General features: G+C 44.2%; 1 protein-coding gene across 1 annotated transcript in view; it reads left to right on the top strand.

Moving 5' to 3' along the window:
- The first annotated feature begins 1,153 nt into the window (after positions 1 to 1,153).
- Positions 1,154 to 22,484, top strand: part of fdxr (ferredoxin reductase) — a 37,292-nt gene continuing 15,961 nt past the window's right edge. Inside the window, exons 1-5 of the mRNA XM_085963331.1 lie at positions 1,154 to 1,309; positions 2,897 to 2,994; positions 14,232 to 14,327; positions 15,464 to 15,586; positions 16,226 to 16,339. Coding sequence (XP_085819457.1) covers positions 1,234 to 1,309; positions 2,897 to 2,994; positions 14,232 to 14,327; positions 15,464 to 15,586; positions 16,226 to 16,339 — 507 coding nt within the window. The 5' untranslated portion in view covers positions 1,154 to 1,233. The remainder of the gene's footprint in view (positions 1,310 to 2,896; positions 2,995 to 14,231; positions 14,328 to 15,463; positions 15,587 to 16,225; positions 16,340 to 22,484) is intronic.

Genomic DNA, 22,484 nt, shown 5'->3' with positions numbered 1-22,484 from the left:
CCCCCATTTTGGTAACAGTCACCCAAGTACAGGGGCATTTAAGCTGTGTCCCATGTGGCTTTCCAGCACTGGCAACCAGGCTCTTAATGCCCAGAAAACTGACCTGTTGTTGTTAATATTTCTTACTAGCTGATTTGTCCTGTTTGAATTTTGTGAGTCTGGACAGGGCTGCTATTGCTGCTCATTGGTGGATAAGGCCTAGGGTACTAAGGTTTGTTTGTATTTGCACTTCAAGCCATGTGCAGTTGACACGAATCAGCTTTATATCCTAGGCACTATTTCGAAGAAGAGCAGGGGAGTTATCCCCGGTGTCCTGGCCAGTATTTATCCCTCAATCAATAACAAAACCAGATTATCTGGTCGTTATCACATTGCTGTTTGTGGGGGCTTGCTGTGCGCAAATTGGCTGCTGCGTTTCCCACATTACAACAGTGACTCCACTTCAAAAGGTACTTCATTGGCTGTAAAGCGCTTTGGGACATCCGGTGGTCGTGAAAGGTGCTATATAAATGCAAGTCTTTCTTTCTGTTTTTCTTTATATATGATTCTCTTCCCCTATACCCAGGCTCCAAGACTTAGATAACAAACTTTGCCTGCCTCTCTTCTGCGGCTATATTCACGCCCGGCTGGCCCTGGAGATGGAGCACGCGGTGTCCGCCGGCACACTTGAAGCCTTCCGTGAACGGTGGGCGCCGCGGGGAGTGGAGTGCATCATCACCCCAGCCAATAAAATTCTAATTTAATTTGTTAAGTTTCATTTAATGATTTCTTAAGTTACAGTCGATTTGTTCAATCACCCCCACCAGAAAGAGTAGACAACAAACTTGGACAGCCCTGCCTCTCTTCCGCGGCTATATTCACGCCCGGCTGGCCCTAGAGATGGAGCACGCGGTGTCCGCCGGCACACTTGAAGCCTTCCGTGAACGGTGGGCGCCGCGGGGAGTGGAGTGTCCTCGACCTGCTCGAGAAGCGCTCTAACCAATCACAATCTCTCATTCATAATCTTCCCTTCCCAATAGCCAATAGAAATACAGCTCTGATTCACCCAGGCAGAGGCGGGGCTCGGTTCAGGAACGGCGCACTCTGATTGGCGAGAGCACCGACTTCCTCGCCGTTTCCATGGCGTCGCCGCGGAGACGTCACCGAGCGGCTGCTCTTTGACCTCGCGTTGGGGCGTGACATGGGCGAGCTGTCGAGGCCGGGCCCGGAGCAGAGCGGAGGAGAGCTGGCACTATGAGAGTCACTCGGCCGCTCGTTGCTCTTCTAGCCCGGATCTCTCGCAGGGCGACTGGCAGCAAGGTCTTTCCCGGTGAGACAAGCCGCGCGTTAGTTTGGTGCACAGCGGTGCCGCGGGCCAGTGGCGGGGGGCCTGGGATCCGAGAGCGGAGGGTCCGGGGGCCGGGCACTGTACACTGTAGGTCAGGGGTCATTCCATCCCTCTGATATCATGGCACGCACAACCCCGGGAGCAACATTTGACTCCCTTCCCCCCCCCCCAAACTGTGGTTCTTTAATCCCAGTTTGCTTTTTTTGGACGGCAGACCTTGGTGAACCCTGCAGGTCTGCCTCCGGGCTGCAGGCAATGCTCGCAAAAAACAACTGCTTTCAGCCTGCAAGATCTGGGTTAGTGGTGCTAAAATTGATCTTGGTGCAATACTAAAAAACAATTAAGAACAATAGAATTGCTGGAGGGGGAAAAAAGGACCCAAGGTCCAGCTAGTTTACATCCTGGTACTCGCATGATACTATGATAACGGTGTTGTTGACTAATAGCCACCAATCTCTTGTCACTTAGTCTATACAACAAACTCATATGAGGGATTTTTGTCTGAGGCATTCCAGGAAATTGAAAGAAGTTAGCAATTATTTATAAGCGATTGACTGCAGACAGCCACTTGCTAATATAAACCAATACCAAGCCAACTCCCATTCAGCAATTCCAGCAGCATCAGTCCGCATTTGCATGGACCTTGTTATCTGCTGGATTACGGTCTCCTTTTCTCACTCACTGATGCATGTGCAGTGGTACATGTACCCTAAGGAAGGGTCCACTCACCAGAACATCATAGCCTGCCTTGCTCTTTTTTTTCTTTACATGTGCCGGCTGCATTTCCAGCATATTTCTGTTTTTATTCTGATTTGCGGAGCAGTCTACGGGAGGCGGGTGCCAGTTGTACAGGAGAGTGGCGCATGGAGGTCACTTCCCTGCGAATGGACCAATTCGGATTATAGAAGTGTATCTAGTTGCTGTGTCTGTATAGAGTCTGATGAGTAGAGTTTCTTTAAATATTCTACTGAGGGGCTATGTCTGTAATTTGTATGGGAATATTTTTTGCTGTTTACTCTGAAATCTTTATGTAATACTTTGAAGGTTCTTTTATTTCATTGTGTTTTCTACCAATAACCTGTCTGGTCTTTTAATTTATCTCTAAGTAGTGTGGCATTCCACTGGATGCAACTGGTGTATGGGGTGGGGATTTCTGATAAATTTTCATGTTTATGCAATAATTTTTGCTGCTGTGTACTAGAAATACTGTTCTACTTGCAGATTAAAATGCAAAGCTTCAACTTGGAGTCATCAGGTGTGATAAGTGCTGTAGTCTCTAATTCACATTGTCAAGCAACATCAGTGGTGGTGGGTTTCAATGAACTGAAATATTCATAAAAGGTACAATGATGTATGTCAGACATCCTGCCTGCTGTGATGCCTTTCTAAATTAAATTTTGCATTAGGAATATAAAGCACATATTTTGCTATTAACAATTACATATAATTGTATAGAAAATTATGTTTTTTAAACAGAGCAACTTGGACCATAATTCTTGCTGTCCAAGTCAGTCTTGGATTCACTGCGACTTCTTGCACTAATGTGTGTGTGTCTCGTGTTCAATTTAGGAGTGCGATCGTTTTCCTCGTTAGCAGAGCCTGAGCTTAAAGTTTGTATCGTCGGCAGTGGTCCTGCGGGTTTCTACACTGCACAGCACCTGCTCAAGGTAATCTTGTATAAAGGAAACCCAGTGGTGCATATAAATTGCTGCTTTTGTGTGCACCAGCTTTCTGCAGAAGATTTCTGCTGCTATCGAGCATCTATTTTCAGCTTGGTTAAGTAAATAATAATTAAAGTTGAACAATTGTATCCAACTTCTTTGTTTTCCCCAAATTACCACATTACCGTTGACTTCTTCACAGAAATGTGGTTCCATGCTAGTTACAACACCATATCCCCAAAAGGTTGTTGAGGCAGGGGGTCAGTTGAAAATCTCAAAAGTAAGATTGATAGATTTTTGTTAGGTAAGGGTGTTGAGGGATATTGAACTAAGGTGGGTAAATGGAGTTGAGGTACAGATCAGCCATGATCTAATTGAATGGTGGAGCAGGCTTGAGGGGCTGAACGGCCTCCTCCTGTTCTATGTATTTGTGTGCTGATTTTTATTGCGTTATAAGACATTGTACAGAAGCTTGTGCCGGTGGCTCAGTTGTTGGTGCACCACTTAATGTGGTACTGGGCCATGCAGACTAGAAGGTGTTAGATCTGTGTATTTTTGATGTAGTGTGTCCTTCAATAACTAGACACGAGACTGCCGGTACTACAGTATACAGGAGCTGTAAAAAGTAGTTCTCCCTTTTAAAAGGTACATACACTACAATTCCTCCCCTTTTAGATTGACAGTACCATAACATTCATTTAACAATTAACACTTTTAACATGCACATTAACTGAAAATAGTCCATTTATAAATTCAGTCTTTGGGGTGGCTTCCTGATCCTTTCTGGATAGCCCCTTTCCTGAGTGTCTTGTTCTTGGTGCGGAGGCCCCCTGTCGTCAGTTGGTTCATCAGCTTCCGATGCTACTGTTTCTGGGGTAGATGCTACCTGTATGTCGGGTTCATCACCAGGTGCGCGAGACATGGGGTTGACTCGTTCCTGTGACTCTAGGATCTGGTCGACATGGCGTCTCTCAATATTCTCCCCAACATCCACTGTGTACATTAGTGGCCCCTGCCGTGTGCATATCGTTCCTGGTTGCCATTTCTCTGTTCGGTAGTCGCGGGCCAAGACTGGTTGCCCTACATTGAAGCTCCTTGTCGGCTTCTCATTGATGTGCTGGAATTGCTTATTCTCAACATCTCTTCGTACATTTGGAGTGAGCAAATCCAGACGAGATCTCAACCTTCGGTTAAAGAACATCATGGCCGGGGTCTGGTTGGTGACTGCATGTGTCGCATTTCTGTAGGATGTGATCAATTCTTTGCACTTCTGGAAAGCTCGTTTACATTCGTCATTCCACTTCCATGGTACCCCCGTTTGCAGTAGGGTGTTCAGTGGGTGTAGTACTGTAGACCAATTCTGCAAGAACTTATGGTAGTAGTTCACCAGCCCGAGGAACGACCTCAGTTGTGACACATTTTCCGGTGCTGGAACCTTGACTACTGCCTCAATCTTTTCAGGGGACTTATGTAACCCCTCTTCATCAATAACGTGGCCACAATACGAGATCTGCTTCTGGAAAAACTCGCATTTGTGGCAATTTGCTCGGAGCCCATATTCCTTCAATCTAGTGAGCACCTGCTCCAGGTTGGCAAAGTGAGCACTGTCATTTTCGCCCGTGACCAGGATGTTGTCCAAATAACACTGGGTCCCTGGAATCCCTTGCAGGACTTGATCCATTGCCCTTTGCCAAATAGCCGGAGCTGATGCTACCCCGAACACCAGCCGGTTGTATTGGTAGAGACCTTTGAGTGTTGATCGTGAGGTACTGTTTCGAGGCTTCTTCTACCTCCATTTGCAGGTACGCCTGGGCCAGATCAACCTTAGTGAAGTGTTTCCCTCCAGATAGCGAGGCGAAAATATCTTCAATCCGCGGAAGCGGATATTGTACCGTGTGAAGGACTGGGTTCACTGTCACCTTAAAGTCCCCACAGATGCGAACTTTCTTTGGTTCCCCAGGCGTATTACTCAACGACCTCTTCATTACAGGAACGATGGGTGTGGCCCACTCGCTCCAGTCCACTTTGGACAGTACTCCTGAACGTTCCAAACCTTCCAGCTCGGCTTCGACGGCTGGGCGGATCGCATAAGGCACCGGTCTGGCCTTAAAAAAAACTTTGGGCTTGCATTTTCCTCTATTTTGATTGTCGCTGTTATGCCTTTTAGTGTTCCAAGTCCCTCCTGGAACACTTCTTGTGCGTCAGTTAGCATTTTTGACAGTCGTCCAGGTGTGGCGTCGTCATCCTTTTTGGCATCTACAGTCAGTGCTTGTATGGAATGCCAATCTAGCTGTATCTTCCGGATCCATTCACGTCCTAGTAGTGGTGGTCCTCCATCTGGCAATACATAGGTCAATTTTTGGTGTTTCCCTACCGTTATATACAACGTTCACCCTTATTTTTCCTTTGGGGTAGACTTTTTGCCCCGTGTATGTCTTCAAGACAATCTCTGTATCTCTCAAGGGTATATGTGAGAATAGCCGCTTGTAGTCCCTTCGGTTTATGACTGTTAGGGCTGATCCTGTGTCCAATTCCATTTTCACTTGGACTCCAGCTATCTTGAGCGTGACCCAGATAGTTTGATGATCCTCCGTTTGGATCACCTTATGTAGTTTCAGACAACCCAGCTCCTTGCTTCCGGAGTCTGTATCACTTTTTTCTGTTCGTCTGAACTACTCTCCGTCACCTTATGTACCTTCTTGTACTTCTCCTGTGGAGATTTCTTGCTGCTGGTTTTCTTTGCCGACCTGCAGACACTTGCTATGTGTCCTACTTTTCCACACTGTCTGCACACTTTGTCCTTAAACCAGCACACTTTGTCCTTAAACCAGCAATCATTATGGTCGTGTGTTGTTCTGCCGCAGCGATAACACTTCACTGTTCCGTATGACATTTCATTTGTGCCATATTCTTGCGGTCTCCGTTGTATATCTGCAGTGCCCCGTGCGGCGGCTTCGTGTGATAATGCCATGCTGAAAGCCTTTTCCAGCGTAAGGTCCTTTTCAGATAAAAGCCGTTTCTGGGTTCCTTCCCTCTGAAGCCCACACACAAACTTGTCCCTTAAGGTATCTGCCAGTCCCGCTCCAAACTGGCAGTGTTTTGATAGCTTACGCAGTTCCGTTAAATACTCAGCATTACTTTCGTCTTTATGCTGGTTCCTTTTGTGAAACTTAAATCTTTCTGCTATCAGCAGCGGTGTGGGGTTCAAGTGGTTCTGTAGGGTTGACTCTATGTTTCCAAAATCCTTGTCCACTGGCTTCTCGGGTTACTAGGTTTCGCAGTAAGCCATATGTTTTTGCACCCATGGAATTCAACAATACCAGCGCTTTCCTCTCATCTGGCACTTCATTTGCCTTGCAGTACACTTCTATGCGTTCGACATATGTCGTCCAATCTTCGACTTCATTGTCGAACGCTGTGATACTGCCACTCTTCGGCATCCCTGGGTGTGGTTCGACTGGCTCAAAATGGCGTTTCCCGCGCTCTCCTTCTCCGCTGTGGCTGCTCGGCCCTTGAACACCGGCTGCGCTCTGCGCGTTTTCTTTCGCGCCTCTCTTCTCCCGTCGACGCCGCTCGGTCCTGAACACCGGCTGCGTCCTGTGCGCTCTACCCTCTCTCTTCTCCCGTCGACGCTGCTCGGCCTTTTCTGTGCCGTCGGTCGGCTCTAGCCGCCGCTGTCCGGGAAGGGTCTGCGCCGTACCTGTTGCCAGCCCGTTTCGCTGGACCACCGTGACTGGAGAACCAAGCCCAGCTCTCAACAGCCTCCCCTGCGATGCTCAATCTCTGCTGGATGACTGGGCGGTTGCTCGTGGTCGACGCCCATGCTTCTGGCCTCAACTTTCTTCCACTGTTCTCCAGGAGCGAATCCCTGGGAGGTAATGCAGAGTTGCAGGTAGGTTCGAATCTGCCTCGTCGCCACTGTTAGATCCGTGTATTTTTGATGTAGTGTGTCCTTCAATAACTAGACACGAGACTGCAGGAACAATCAACAGGTATTTACTGGATGAGGGTGAGATAAAGAATAGATTTGCCTTCCAAAGCTAGGCTTTATTAACTTTAAAATCTGCAGCACATCTTTCCACATCCAGTCCTAACCAAAGCTGGAAAAGAACTGAATTTAAGGTGGCCACCACACATCATGTGACATCAACTACCAATGAGATTACAACATATATCCCAAGGCAGTTAACAAACAACCAATCACAATACTTTTACTAAACAAGGAATAATCACCACATTCACCCCTCCTTTTAAAATATACTCCAACCTAAATAACCTTTACAATTTATAATTAATTATTTACAACTAAAACTATGCACAACAAGAGTAAAACTGTTTACATAACACAATACTAAGTAGACAACAACAAATAATAACATTGCACATAAGTATTAAGTATCTCTCAACTAAAACAATATAATATAATATTTCAACAATTTTAAAACATTACTATCAATTTAAAAGTCCATTTTCAATCGGTCGACCGGATATCTTGTTCGTGTCGACCTTCTTAACCTTGGTGAAATTCCTTGCCCTCCCACACCAGAAGGCACAGAAGTATCTTCAGCAGGAAGGCTATCCATATCCCGATTTTCAATGGTTTCCGGATTAGAAATCCCATCAGAAGGTAAACTGGGACGGTCATAAACATCCATCAAGGGCTGACTAATAGAAGTATAATTATCTGCAATCGGATTGGAGACATTCGTAGTATCTGTAACAGCATCCACATTATCTAAATCATGACTATTGTTAATATCCTCAGAAGAGGGCTGGCCACCACAAGGAGCCAAGTCTTTAATTGAAACGGTACTTTCTTTCCCATCTTGGAATCGAATATGAGCATATTGGGAATTTGCCTCCAACAGCTCCACCTCCTCCACTAAAGGATCATATTTTGACAATCTAACATGGCGTCGAAGCAGCACAGGTCCCTGCATAGTAAGCCATGAAGGTACCGAATATCCCGTAGTAGATCTCCGCGGATAGTTAAAGAGCCTTTCATGGGAGGTCACATTAGTAGCCGTTGAAAGCAATGATCTAATGGAATGCAGGGCATCAGGCAGTACCATTTCCCACTGTGTATTCTTAAGGTTCCGGGATGTCAAAGCCAACATAACTGCCTTCCAGATCACCCCATTGTATCGTTCGCACTGTCCATTACCCTGGGGATTATACGGGGTAGTTCTACTAGTAGAAATTCCCCGACTCGGAAGGTATTCCTTCAACTGGGAAGACATAAAAGAACTTCCCTGATCCGAATGGATATACGCAGGCATCCCAAAGATGACAAAAAGTTGAGTCAGACATTTGATAACTGTAGCAGCTGATACATCTGCACAAGGAAAAGCAAAAGGGAACCTTGAAAACTCATCCACAACAGTAAAAATATATCGGTTTTGAGTAGTTGAAGGAAGAGGCCCCTTAAAATCGACGCTCAAACGTTCAAAAGGAGAAGTAGCCTTTATAAGATGAGCTCGTTGAGGCTTAAAGAAATTCGGTTTACACCGAGCGCAGATAGAACATGATGAAGTCATCCGCTTGACGTCTTCAACTGAAAAGGGCAAATTCTTACTGCGTACGAAGTGTATCATCCTTGTAACCCCAGGATGACATAAGGCATTGTGAAGATTAATAAGCGTATCTCCGTGAATCACAGAACAATAAGCCCTCGACAGTGCATCAGCAGCAACATTATCCTTCCCCGGACGATAAACTATGTCAAAATGGTAACATGCCAACTCAATCCTCCATCTCATTATTTTATCATTTTTGATCTTTCCAAAATGTTTAACATCAAACATAAAGGACACAGATTTTTGATCAGTTACCAACGTGAAATGTCGCCCCGATAAATAATGTCTCCATTTACGCAATGCTTCTACTATTGCGTATGCCTCTTTTTCTCTATTGAAGAATGTCTTTTTTCACTATTGTTCAAAGTACGTGAGAAAAAGGCCACAGGTCTTCCATTTTGGTTCAGAGTAGCCCCAATTGCAAAATCAGAAGCATCCGTCTCGATCACAAAAGGAACCTGCTCATCAATAGAATGCACAACTGCTCCTAAAATATCCTTTTTAAAATTCTCAAAACATGTCCTGGCCTCCCATGATAGAGCATATGTCGTAACCCGAATAAGAGGCCAGATCTTCCGTGAAAAATTTGCAATCCAATTAGAATAATAAGAAAACAGTCCAACAACTCGTTGCAAAGCCTTAGAATTAGTAGGACAAGGTAAATCAATCAATGGTCGCAGATGTTCTGGATCTGGTTTAACCTTGTTTCCCGAGATAATATACCCCAATAGATTTACCTCAGTAGTCGAAAAGATACATTTCTCTTTATTAAAAGTTAAACCAACTTTTTCCGCAGCTTGAAGGAATCTTTTAAAATTAGAATCATGCTCCACCCTTGATTTGCCACACACTGATGTCATCTAAGTATGAAAAGGTGTCAGAGAGGGAGTTATCACTTATAAAAGCATCCATTGCCCGTTGAAAACAAGCAACACCATTAGTAACACCAAATGGTATTCAGCAAAACTGATACAGCTTTCCACCAGCCTCAAAGGCCGTATATGGTTGATCCTTCTTAACAATAGGAATCTGATGATAAGCACTCTTTTTAGGTCAATAGTGCTAAAAACCTTATACTGAGATACTTTATTGATAAGCTCATCAATCTTAGGCAAAGGGTACGCATCTAATTGAGTATACCTATTAATAGTTTGGGAATAGTCTATCACCATTCGTTTCTTGTGTCTCTCGTTAGTCGTGACCACTACCTGTGCTCGCCAAGGCGAACAACTAGGTTCAATGATTCCTTCCAATAAGAGACGTTGAACTTCAGAATTAATAAATTCTCTATCCTGACTACTATATCTTCTTGACTTGGTAGCAATTGGCTTACAATCCGGCATCAAATTGGAAAAAAGTGATAATGGAGAAATGGATAAAGAAGTTAATCCACAAATAGATAAAGGTGGCTTAGTCCCTCCAAATGAAAGACTAAGAGACTCGTGTAACTGAAGCACATCATGTCCAATCAAAATATCCGCACAGAGATTAGGCAAAACAGATAGGCGTATATCAGTATACGTATTACCTAGAAGAATCATTTTCACAAAGCAACAACCAGCTATTTGTGAAGTAAGGGTCGTCTGAGCCATACACACCTGATATGTAACGGGCGAAATTTTCAAATGCTTCTCCTTCGCAAACTGAAGACTTATAAAACTCTCAGTACTGCCCGTATCTATAAGGGCCTTCACTTCCAACCCATTAACTTGAGCCGTAACTATAGCTTTGTTTAGGCCATGAGCAAATGCAGCAGAAATTGATGCAATAAACGCCCTATCTAAAGGCTGAATATCACAGAGGAGGAGGTGGTAGAGGAGGGCCCTCCCACACCAGGAGAGGAGGAGGTAATTGAACCTGATGATTTGCACACGCGTGCATAATGACCTCTCTTGCCACATTTACTACACACAGCCTCCCGAGCAGGACACTTCAGACGAGGGTGCCGGATATTCCCACAAAAATAACACTTCTGAATCCTAGAGGCAACAGCCGCCGAAGTAGAAACTGTTTCAGAATCTAGTAAACCACTCCCATTAAGTCCACATAATTCCTTTTCATCCGAAACTGCCGAAACCATAGTCGCAGGCCGATTAAAAAGAGCATAAGAATCCGAACTTCTCTGAGCCACATCCAATGTAGAAGCTTGCTCAAAAGCACTTTTAAGATCCAAAGTCTTATTTTCTAACAGCCGCTGACGAATTGATCTAGACAGTAATCCATTAATAAAAGCACCCCGTACCGATTCTTCCTTATATTCTTCAGCCGTCACGGCCTTATAATTACAGTTAACACTAAGGCACCAAAGTGCTTGTAAATAAGTATCCAAAGATTCTCCCACCTGCTGCCTACGGGCAGATAGAAGGTGACGTGCAAATACCTCATTCTTTGGTTTAACAAAAATCTTTTCCAATGTAGAAATAGCCACTTCATAAGTTTTACAGTCCAAAATATATTTATATACATCCGGAGCAATGTAGTTGATCAGCATATTCAGCTTATTTAGAGACTCTTGATCCAACACGCCCAAAAAGTTTTTAAATGTACAATACCAATGTTTCCATTTATCATCCACTCCAGCAGAATTGGGGTCAGCCTTGAATCGTCCTGGTTGAAGATATCGCTCCATTCTAACATAAAGTTAATAAATTGAGATAAAGAATAGATTTGCCTTCCAAAGCTAGGCTTTATTAACTTTAAAATCTGCAGCACATCTTTCCACATCCAGTCCCAACCAAAGCTGGAAAAGAACTGAATTTAAGGTGGCCACCACACATCATGTGACATCAACTACCAATGAGATTACAACATATATCCCAAGGCAGTTAACAAACAACCAATCACAATACTTTTACTAAACAAGGAATAATCACCACAGAGGGTTACTCTAAAACTAAACATACAGATCCCTACTCAGGGTTTATATACAGGTGTGGTCACTGCCGGTACTACAGTATACAGGAGCTGTAAAAAGTAGTTCTCCCCTTAAAGGTACATACACTACAGAAGGGTCCTTGGTTTCATCTGCGATATCTGCGGAGTTAACTGATGTCAGTTGGGTGGCAATAAGGTGCTTAGCTTAGTGCCGGGTTTAAGGTCCTGGTCTTCAAACACTCTTCCTCAAGCGACAGAAGGCTGCACTGGCACACTGAAGGCGGTGTTGGACTTCGTCATCGACGTCTGCCCTTGTTGACAGTAGGCTCCCGAGGTATGGAAAGTGGTCCATGTTGTCCAAGGCCTTGTCGTGGATTTTGATAATCGGGGGGCAGTACTGTGTGGCGGGGGCAGGTTGGTAGAGGACCTTTGTCTTACGGATGTTTAGTGTAAGGCCCATGCTCTCGTATGCTTCGGTGAAGGTATTTACGATGGTTTGGAGTTTGACCTCCGACTGAGCGCAGAGTCAAGCGTCGTCTGCATGGTCTACAGAGCAGCAGTGACGCCCACCCTGCTGTATGCCTCAGAGACATGGACCATGTACAGCAGACACCTCAAAGCACTGGAGAGGTACCACCAACGCTGCCTCCGCAAGATCCTGCAAATCCATTGGCAGGATAGGCGCACCAACATCAGTGTTCTTGCTCAGGCCGACATCCCCAACATTGAGGCTTTGACCACGCTTGATCAGCTCCGATCGACGGGTCACATTGTCCGCATGCCCGATACAAAACTCCCAAAACAAGCGCTCTACTCGGAGCTCCGGCACGGCAAGAGAGCCCCAGGTGGGCAGAGGAAACGCTTCAAGGACACCCGCAAAGCCTCCTTGAAAAAGTGTAACATCCCTGGCACAAGACTGCACAAAGTGGAGGAGAAGCATCCGGGAAGGCGCCGAACACCTCTAGTCTCTTCGCCAGGAACAAGCGGAAGCCAAGCGCAGGCAGGGCAAGGAGCGCACGTCAACCCAAGCACCCCACCCACCGTCTGCCCCACCTGTGACAGACTGTAGGTCCCGCATTGGACTCATCAGTCACCTGAGAACTCATTTTTAATGTGGAAGCAAGTCATCCTCGGTTCCAAGGGACTGCCTAAGAAGAAAAAGAATGAGTAAGGTGCTACGATTGGCCTCGGTGACCCAGGCCTAACCAGGGGAAGAGGGAGAATAAAATGAGCCGGGATTGCAGCTCCTGGTTACAGTCTGATGAATCCTGCTGGAAAGTTCATGTGTATGGATGTCGGGGGGAGGACCGGATCAGCGCTCCAGGGAACTAGCACGCTGGCATTTGCTGTCTCGGCTCACGCACAGCGAACGGAAACTTCGGAGAGGTACAGGAGGGCAATCGTGGAATTGTACCCCACCCAACAAGTGTCAGTGTCTTTAGGAGAAGAGGAGGATAAACAATTGGACGGGGACAATATTCTAAAAATAAATAAATTGTACTTTGTTCAGGATAGTTTTCAAGACAAATGAGAATGTGGCTGTTCCTGCTTGTATTTTGTCCAGTGTGTGGTGAGTAACTGAAATGAATGTGGCTTGATCAGGATAGATTTACAAACTATTAAAATTGGCAATGGCACAATAGCAAAATACTGCGGATGCTGGAAATCTGAAATAACAGAAAATGCTGGAAACACTCAACAGGCCAGGCCGCATCCGTGGAGAGAGAAACCGAGTTAACGTTTCCGGTCTGGGACCCTTCTTCAGAACTGGAAAAGGCCGGAGATGTAACGGATATTAAGCAGGTGCAGAGGCAGGGGGAGGGGAGGATCTGAAGGAACAGTCTGTGCTAGCGTAGGAGGCAGCAAATGGGGATGGCAGAATCATACAGCCTGAAAAATGGGGGCAGGGGTTATAGTCTGAAATTGTTGAACTCGATGTTGAGTCCAGAAGGCTGTAAAGTGCCTAATAGAAAGATGAGGTGCTGTTCCTCGAGCTTACGTTGAGCTTCATCGGATTCAGTGTAAGAGGCCGAGGACAGAGCGATCAGCGTGGGAGTGAAGCGGAGAATTAAAGTGAATTATTGGCAATGGGACCCCTTTCCATTATCCATTTTATGAATTGAAGTACAATTCTAATTAATATTGTCTCTCTTCCCTGTTGTTAAAAAAAAAAAAATTATATGACCTCATTGGGTGAAACTGTTTGGAGAAGTTACTGTGACTTGTACTTTTGGGGAACTGAAATGTATTTATTAACCCAGTGCTTTGGCTCCAAGTGTACATGTTAACTCTGCTCCCTTACACTGGGTATAGTGACTCCAAACCAGCTCCCTGATAATATTGTGGAAAGATTCCTCTGTGTTACGTTTGCGTAACAAAATTGTAAACCCGTTCATAAAGAATGTGCTTACAGTTTTGTACACAAACAAAATGTACAGAGGAATCTTTCCCCTGTTAGAGTCAAAGGGATGTTAATAGTCCTTGTTAGTTACTTTTAATATTCAAAAAAAGCCTCCCTGAAGCTTGATCGAATTACACTTAACAGGAAATACTTTTGAAATTTCTGTTAAGTCTTTACTTCATGCTTTGGATACCTTTTTAAAAGTGTTTTGCTTTCTAGTTTAATCAGAATTGTGTTTATATAAGCAGTAGAGAGGTGGATGCTGTTTAATTTAAAATTGTGTTTACTCTTTGTTTTTCTGCATTATTTATAGCCAGTCATTTTCCTACATAGTGACTCTTGATATTTGCAGTATGTCAACTGATTCGCTGTGTTTTATTTGTGTGTTCCAGTACCACAAATCGGCTGTGGTTGACATCTATGAGAAACTGCCAGTCCCATTTGGCCTTGTGAGATTTGGCGTTGCTCCTGACCATCCAGAAGTGAAGGTTAGTCCAGTCTCTCCTCAGCGTTGGAACAGAATCCAGCTGCCAACCTTAGCTGGTGTGGAGGGAGATCTGAGCCATTTACAGAATTGAACTGTAATTAGTATATACTCAAACCAGTGCCTATTGTCAAATATTCTATTAAATGTAGATCATCAAATGACAAGATAAAAGTGGACATGTAAAATGCCCAAAACCTAAATTATTTTTCATAAATTGGAGAAGTGTTTCTGCATCCAAATAGAATAAAGTTGACAGCTGTGATTCTATCCATTTGTATTTATTTGACGGTGATCTAATTTAAGTTAGTCTCTACTTCCGTTAAACTTTTTAACTGTAAAAACACAGTCGCAAAGAGCAGATGTTGGCACAACTTGTCATTTTTACTGTGGCAATGTCCTTAATTAAGCTTAATTTTAATGTTTCTTGAATACACTTGCTGTTCTCTTATTGGTGTTGTAATTTTTGGGAAGGTACAATCCCTCCATGTGAGGGCTGTAGTAGATTGTTGGATATGTCTGCTCTCCATACGTATCGGATGTTCCGTGGTCTTGCTTATGGCATGTTGCAGGATAAACCTTTTTTAAGGAGAAGTGTGTTTATATCCTATGCACATTGTATCTTTTGAACTTACAATGAGTAACAGGTACAGCAGATCATCCACTGTGAAATATTGTCCAGTGCTTGAAGTTGTGTCTTGTGCTGAAAGCTTGCAGCTGATGAAGCTCCTTGCAGATGTAATCCACAAGGCTGTATGTCTGAGGACGTCTACATTGACCTATAACATTGTCAGTAATAAAACAAATCTAGAAACCCTTCACTTCAAGGTTTATAGAATTCACTTGTCATACACAGTGCAGTAAATTGCCCCCGATTGATTGGCGGGGGGGGGGGGAGGGGAGGAGGGGTGCCCTCTGCATTACATAAGACCGGGTTTTTGAGATATTAATGAAGAGGTAGATATGGTGGCAATTAAACATTTTTGCCGTTCCTACTTCTGTGCTTGCATAGTCTAAGCCAACATGCACAAACATAGAAAACAAATCAGCCACCCTAACCTAACTCTAGCTCACGTTATATGAAATCTTTTTTTTTTTGTGTAATGACCCCTTTAGATATCAAATGTTTCCACCCCACAGAATGTCATCAATACGTTCACCCAGATAGCACATCATGACCGCTGCTCATTTTACGGGAATGTTACTGTTGGGAAGGATCTAAGCATAGAGGAGCTGAAACAGGCATACCATGCTCTGATACTGGTAAGAAACAATTGAAATGATTAACCTGCTGATTATTTGGCAGTCTCCAAATGTATAAAGTGAAATGTTTTGGCTATTCTAATCCTCAACACTCTGAGCCAAGGAGCTCCATTGAAAGTGTTAATTGACGACCGTTGTTTTCTCCCTCATGGCCTGAGCTAGATCCTTGGTGTACCTTTGCTTTTATTCCTCTAGATGACAACCACTGCACTTCAGTTATTTTTTTATTCATTCATGGGATGTGGGCGTCACTGGCAAGGGCAGCATTTATTGCCCATCCCTAACTGCCCTCAAGAAGGTGTTGGTGAGCCACCCCCTTGAACCGCTGCAGTCCGTGTGGTGAAGGTACTCCCATGGTGCTGTTAGGGAGGGAGTTCCAGGATTTTGACCCAGTGATGATGAAGGAACGGTGATATGCTTCCAAGCCAGGGTGGTGTGTGACTTGAGGAACTTGCAGGTGGTGGTGTTCCCATGCGTCTGCTGCCCTTGTCCTTCTAGGCGGTCGAGGTCGCGAATTTGGGAGGTGCTGTCGAAGAAATCCATTGTACGAAGTGTTATGAAATGTTTCTACCATCTGTGGTACTATAAAAAGACAAGCATTATTGTGTTACTGGCTTACAATGAACTTTGTCATCCCAGACCTATGGAGCTGAAGCTAATCGGATACTTGGCATTCCTGGGGAGAATCTACTGGGTGTCTATTCCGCAAGAACGTTTGTAGGCTGGTATAACGGTTTACCTGAGAACAGAAATGTAAGTTAACTGTCGAGCTACTGTTTGTATTCCACTGTGTACATGCCTGTACATGTCTCGGCTGACTCCTCCCACGAGTCCAGGTATAAAGGTGACTGCTCCACAGTCCCTCTGTATTCTGGACCGGTCGACCACTCGAGGCACACCTTCATTCTCTTGTTAATAAAAGCCTGTTAGTTACTCGCTTAATCTCAGTCTTTTGAGTTATTGATAGCGCATCAGCTACATTATAATTTAGGATGCTCCGACCCTCACACTTGAGGATTGTTTAAAGTTTTTTTGGGGTGTTTTTCTGCTCCCTTTTTTTAGTAGCAAAAAATGGTAGATAGTCGGAGGAAATGTACTTAAAAATAAATTTGGATAAAAAATGTATTTGGAAAAAAAAGCTATTTATTTGGAACATCAGTAAAACTTGGACAATGGGGGTGGGGGGGAAATCATTGGTTCATCAATCGGAATTATTGAGAGAATATGACAGGTGTGGTTGATCTTTAAAGAGGGACTGACTTGATGGCTGTTTTCCTATTCCTAAAAATTCTAATGGTCTAAGTCGGTACCCCCTTTGGCTCTCTCTGAATTTTTAAGACCCAATCAAACACAGCTGTTTGACTGCACCAGAATCTGGAAGGCTTAAGCAGACCGATACAAATATTTTATTAGTTTTGAAAGAAACCATAACCGTTTAGCTAGTTGCTTAATATGGACCAGATATATTTGAGCTATTTGGTCAGGAAAAACAGCACACACCAGCCTGTACTCATTACATTTAAAGTTTTCTAAAGATGACTAGTCCCCTAATCGGACAGCTCGGGGACCTCTCGATACACACAGTGCTGTCTAGGGAAATGGAAAAGTACAAAGTAATTAGACTATTTATGAATCTCTTGCGTGTAGAATTGCCTTTTCTGTAGACAATGGAAAATGCAGGAAGTTCCTGAGAGAACTGAGCATTGATATTATGGGCCATAAATAAATTAAATCACAGACTGTTTTAAATGCAGGTTTATATAAAATAAATCCAATTATTTAACAGAAATACCAAAAAAAAACAAAAAAAACTAAAGCTGCTAGTTCTGGCCCTGATGCATCAATTTACACAATTTAGGCCAAAAAAATCCAGGTCCCCCCCCCCCCCCTTATCTAAAAAAAAAGAATGATGCCAAAGCCTCTCTTCCTGCCCAAAGTTGGGTCCCGCAGTATGTGCTCGCTGCATTAGTGACTAAAGCGCGGCTGTGTATATCTAAAGCTAGGCTAACGCTCCAGTGCAGTACTGAGGGAATGCTGCACTGTCGGAGGTGCCGTCTTTCGGATAAGACGTTAAACCAAGGCCCTGTCTGCTCTCTGAGGTGGACGTAAAAGATCCCATGACGCTATTTCGAAGAAGAGCAGGGACGTTATCCCCGGTGTCCTGGCCAATATTTATCCCTCAGCCAACATAACAAAAACAGATTATCTGGTCATTATCACATTGCTGTTTGTAGGACCTTGCTGTGCGCAGATTGGCTGCCGCATTTCCCACATTACAATAGTGACTGCACGCTCTAAAAGTACTTCATTGGTTGTAAAGCACTTTGAGACGGCCGGTGGTCATGAAAGGCGCTATAGAAATGCAAGACTTTCTTCCTTTAGAGTGACACCACTATGCTGGCCAGAATGGAGCTGATTGGGTAATTTCCCCGTCAAAATGACTGGGATTGATTTTATGCACATAATTTGTATTATGTAACTATCCTTCACTCTCTGCATTTTACTGGAGAAATCACCCTGTTTTTATCAGGAAATGTTGCTGTAGTTTCAGTCATGAGCTCCGTTTGCTGTAGCTCGTGGTGACTCTTTTTAAATAAACTCTGTTTGCTGAGTAAATAGAGTGCTGTAATGCGCTGTTAATAAACTTTGTTTGCTGAGTAAATGGACCTTGTTGTAAAATAGACTATGCTTATAAACCCCCGCCTCCAACTCATTGGCTGACACAGTGGTGTCAATAGACACTCTACCGAAGGGCTGCACGGACAGTATGGAGTGTTCATGCTGGCATCACAGGTGTGATGCACTCTCATCTGGGGAGCCATTTTGTAGCATGAAGACCATGGACCATTTGACATTTTAGAAGATAGGAGCAGGAGTAGGCCATTCGGCCCCTCGAGCCTGCTCCGCCATTCAATGCGATCATGGCTGATCATCCAAATTCAGTACCCGGTCCCTGCTTTCTCCCCATATCCCTTGATCCCTTTAGCCCTGAGAAATATATCCAACTCCTTCTTGAATATATTTAATTGGCCTCTACTGCCTTCTGTGGTAGAGAATTCCACAGGTTCACCACTCTCTGGGTAAAGAAATTCCTCCTCATCTCTGTCCTAAATGGCCTACCCTTTATCCTTAGACTGTGACCCCTGGTTCTGGACTCCCTGACCATCGGGAACATTCTTCCTGCATCTAGTCTGTCCAGTCCTGTCAGAATTTTATAAGTTTCAATGAGATCCCCTCTCATTCTTCTAAACTCCAGCGAGTACAAGCCCAATCGACCCAATCTCTCCTCATACGTCATTCTTGCCATCCCAGGTATCAGCCTGGTGAATCTTCACTGAACTCCTTCCATGGCAAGAACGTCCTTCCTCAGATAAGGCAACCAAAACTGCACACAATACTCAAGATGTGGTCTCACCAAGGCCCTGTACAACTGCAGCAAGACATCCTTGTTCCTGTACTCGAACCCTCTCGCTACGAAGGCCAACATACCATTTGCCTTCTTAACCGCCTGCTGCACCTGCATGCTTACCTTCAGCGACTGGTGCACAAGGACACCCAGGTCTCGTTGCACTTCCCCTTCTCCCAATCTATTGCCATTCAGATAATCTGCCTTCCTGTTTTTGCTACCAAAGTGGATAACCTCACATTTATCCACATTATATTGCATCTGCCATGCTTCTGCCGAATCACCCAACCTGTCCAAATCATCCTGGAGTTTCTCGGCATCCTCCTCACAGCACACATGCCCACCCAGCTTTGTGTCGTCTGCAAATTTGGAGATATTACATCTAGTTCCCCTGTCTAGATCATTAATATATATTGTGAATAGTTGGGGTCCAAGGACCGATCCCTGCGGTACCCCACTAGTCACTGCCTGCCACTCGGAAAAAGACCCGTTTATTCCAACTCTTTGCTTTCTGTCTGCCAACCAGTTCTCTATTCAGGTCAGTACCTTGCCCCCAATCCCATGTGCCTTAACTTTACACGCTAATCTCTTACGCGGGACCTTATCGAAAGCCTCCTGAAAGTCCAAATACACCACTTCCACTGGTTCTCCCTTATCTATTTTACCAGTTACATCCTCAAAAAATTCCAGTAGATTAGTCAAGCACGATTCACCCTTTGTAAATCCATGTTGACTTTGTCCGATCCTGTCACTGTTTTCCAAGTGCTCTGCTATTACATCTTTTATGATGGACTGTAGCATTTTCCCCACTACCGATGTCAGGCTTACCAGTCTGTAATTCCCTGTTTTCTCTCTACCACCTTTTTTGAATAGTGGTGTAACATTAGCTACCCTCCAATCCATGGGCACTGTTCCAGATTCCATCGAATGTTGGAAGATGATCAGCAATGCATTTACTATTTCTAGGGCCACTTCCTTAAGTACCCTAGGATGTAGATTATCAGGCCCAGGGGATTTATCGGCCTTCAATCCCATCAATTTCCTTAACACTATTTCCCTACAAATACTGATTTCTTTCAGTTCCTCCCTTTCATCAGACCTTATGTTCCCTGACATATCTGGGAGGTTATTTGTGTCCTCCTTTGTGAAGACAGAACCAAAATATGTATTTTAATTGGTCTGCCATTTCTTTGTTCCCCATTATAAATTCCCCTGATTCTGATTGCAAGGGACCTATGCTTGACTTCACCAATCTTTTTCTCTTCACATATCTATAAAAGCTTTTACAGTCAGTTTTTATGTTCCCTGAAAGCTTACTCTCATATTCTATTTTCCCCTTCTTAATTAATCCCTTTGTCCTCCTTTGTTGCATCCTAAACAGCTCTCAATCCTCAGGTTTACTGCTTTTTCTGGCCAATTTATATGTCCTCTCCTTGGATCTTACGCTATCCCTAATTTCCCTTAGCCACGGTTGAGTCACCTTTTTTGTTTTATTTTTATGCCAAACTGGGATGAACAAATTCTGTAGTTCATCCATGCGGTCTTTGAATGTTTGCCATTGCCTATCCACCGTCAACCCTTTGAGTGACATTCCCCAATCAATCCTACCCAACTCGCGCCTCAGACCATCGTAGTTTCCTTTGTTTAAATTCAGGACCCTAGTCTTTGAGTCAACAACTTCATTCTCCATCTTAATGAAGAATTCTATCATATTATGATCGCTCCGACCCAAGGGGCCTCGTACAACAAGATTGTTAATGAATCCTTTTTCGTTACATCATACCCAGTCAAAGATGGCCTGATCTCTGGTTGGTTCCTCGACATATTGGTCCAGGAAACCATCCCATAAACACTCCAGGCATTCCTCCTCCACAGTATTGTTACTAATTTGGTTAGCCCAATCTATATGTAGATTAAAGTCACCCATGATGACTGCTGTGCCCTTATTGCACTCTTCTCTAATTTCCCTTTTAATGCTATCCCCAACCTCCGCATTACTGTTTGGAGGTCTATATACCACTCCCACTAACGTTTTCTGTCCCATGGTATTTCTCAATTCTACCCATACAGATTCCACATCATCAGAGCTAATATCCTTCCTTACAATTGTGTTAATCCCTTCTTTAACCAGCAATGCTACCCCACCTCCCTTTCCTGAATATTGAATACCCCTGGATGTTGAGTTCCCAGCCTTGGCCACCCTGGAGCCATGTTTCCGTAATCCCAATCAAATCATAATCGTTTACCTCTATTTGCGCAGCTAATTCATCCACCTTATTACAAATGCTCCTCGCATTAAGACACAAAGCCTTCAGGCTTGTTTTTTTAACGCTCTTAGACCTATTAGAATTATTATTTACTGTGGCCATGTTTGATTTAAACCGTTGATTTCTCTGACTGCCACTTTTGTTTTTCTCCTTCCTATCTTTTTCTTTTATCCTCGTTTCCCTTTCCTCTGTCCCCCTGCTCAGGTTCCCAACCCCCTGCCATTTTAGTTTAAACCCTCCCCAGAGCACTAGCAAACACTCCCCCTAGGACATTGGTCCCAGCCCTGCCCAGGTGCAAACCATCCGGCTTGAACTGGTCCCTCCTCCCCCCGAATCGGTTCCAATGTCCCAGGAATTTGAATCCCTCCCCCTCACACCATTCCTCTAGCCACGTATTCATCTGAAATATCCTTCTATTTCTACTCTGACTAGCACGTGGCACTGGTAGCAATCCTGAGATTACTACCTTTTGAGGTCCTATTTTTTAATTTACCTCCTAACTCCCTATATTCAGCTTTTAGGACCTCATCCTGTTTTTTATCTATATCGTTGGTACCTATATGCACCACGACAACTGGCTGTTCTCCCTCCCCTTCCAAAATGTTCTGCAGCCGCTCTGAGACATCCTTGACCCTTGAACCAGGGAGGCAACATTTTAATTTTCAGGTCAGGAGGAATTTTTTTTTTAACCGATCCACCAGCCCAAAGAAACCTGGGAATGTGTGCTGGAAATCAGTGAAAACTTACTTTAATGATCCCTAGTCACGTTGCAGAATCGATATCCTGTTGTTGACTGTTGAGAGTAAAAAGTGAGTTGTGGGCACTGTTAAATTGAACTATAAATACGCACAAGTATGAAGCCCGAGTCTTTACCCTAATTGCAGATGCCCCATCTCGGGAACCCACTGCAACCATCATTCCATAAATTAGTCTGTGCAAGTGCTTCTTAAGAATATAAGGCAGCTTAGAGTAAACAACGCCATCTGACTCGTTCCACCCACATATCATGCATGACTACCACAATTGTGGACTCCTCTTTCTCTGCCGCCCCCCCCCCCCCCCCCCCCCAACCAGCCGTGCACTTTATGTTTTGGTCTGCTTCAATTTGTGGTCAAACTGGACCAAGCAGCTTTCCATTTAGACGCTGCCAGTAGGAAGCTTTATCCGCTGGCTGCATGAATTGGGGAAATCTCCGGCACACTGCCTGCAATTTTTAAAAATAAAA

The sequence above is a fragment of the Somniosus microcephalus genome, chromosome 21 (assembly GCF_052327205.1).
Source record: "Somniosus microcephalus isolate GS21.2 chromosome 21, FLI_Smic_1.0, whole genome shotgun sequence".
In the NCBI taxonomy this organism is placed as follows: Eukaryota; Metazoa; Chordata; class Chondrichthyes; order Squaliformes; family Somniosidae; genus Somniosus; species Somniosus microcephalus.
Note: the sequence above shows the minus strand (reverse complement) of the source record. Positions and strands in the feature narration are given on the sequence as shown.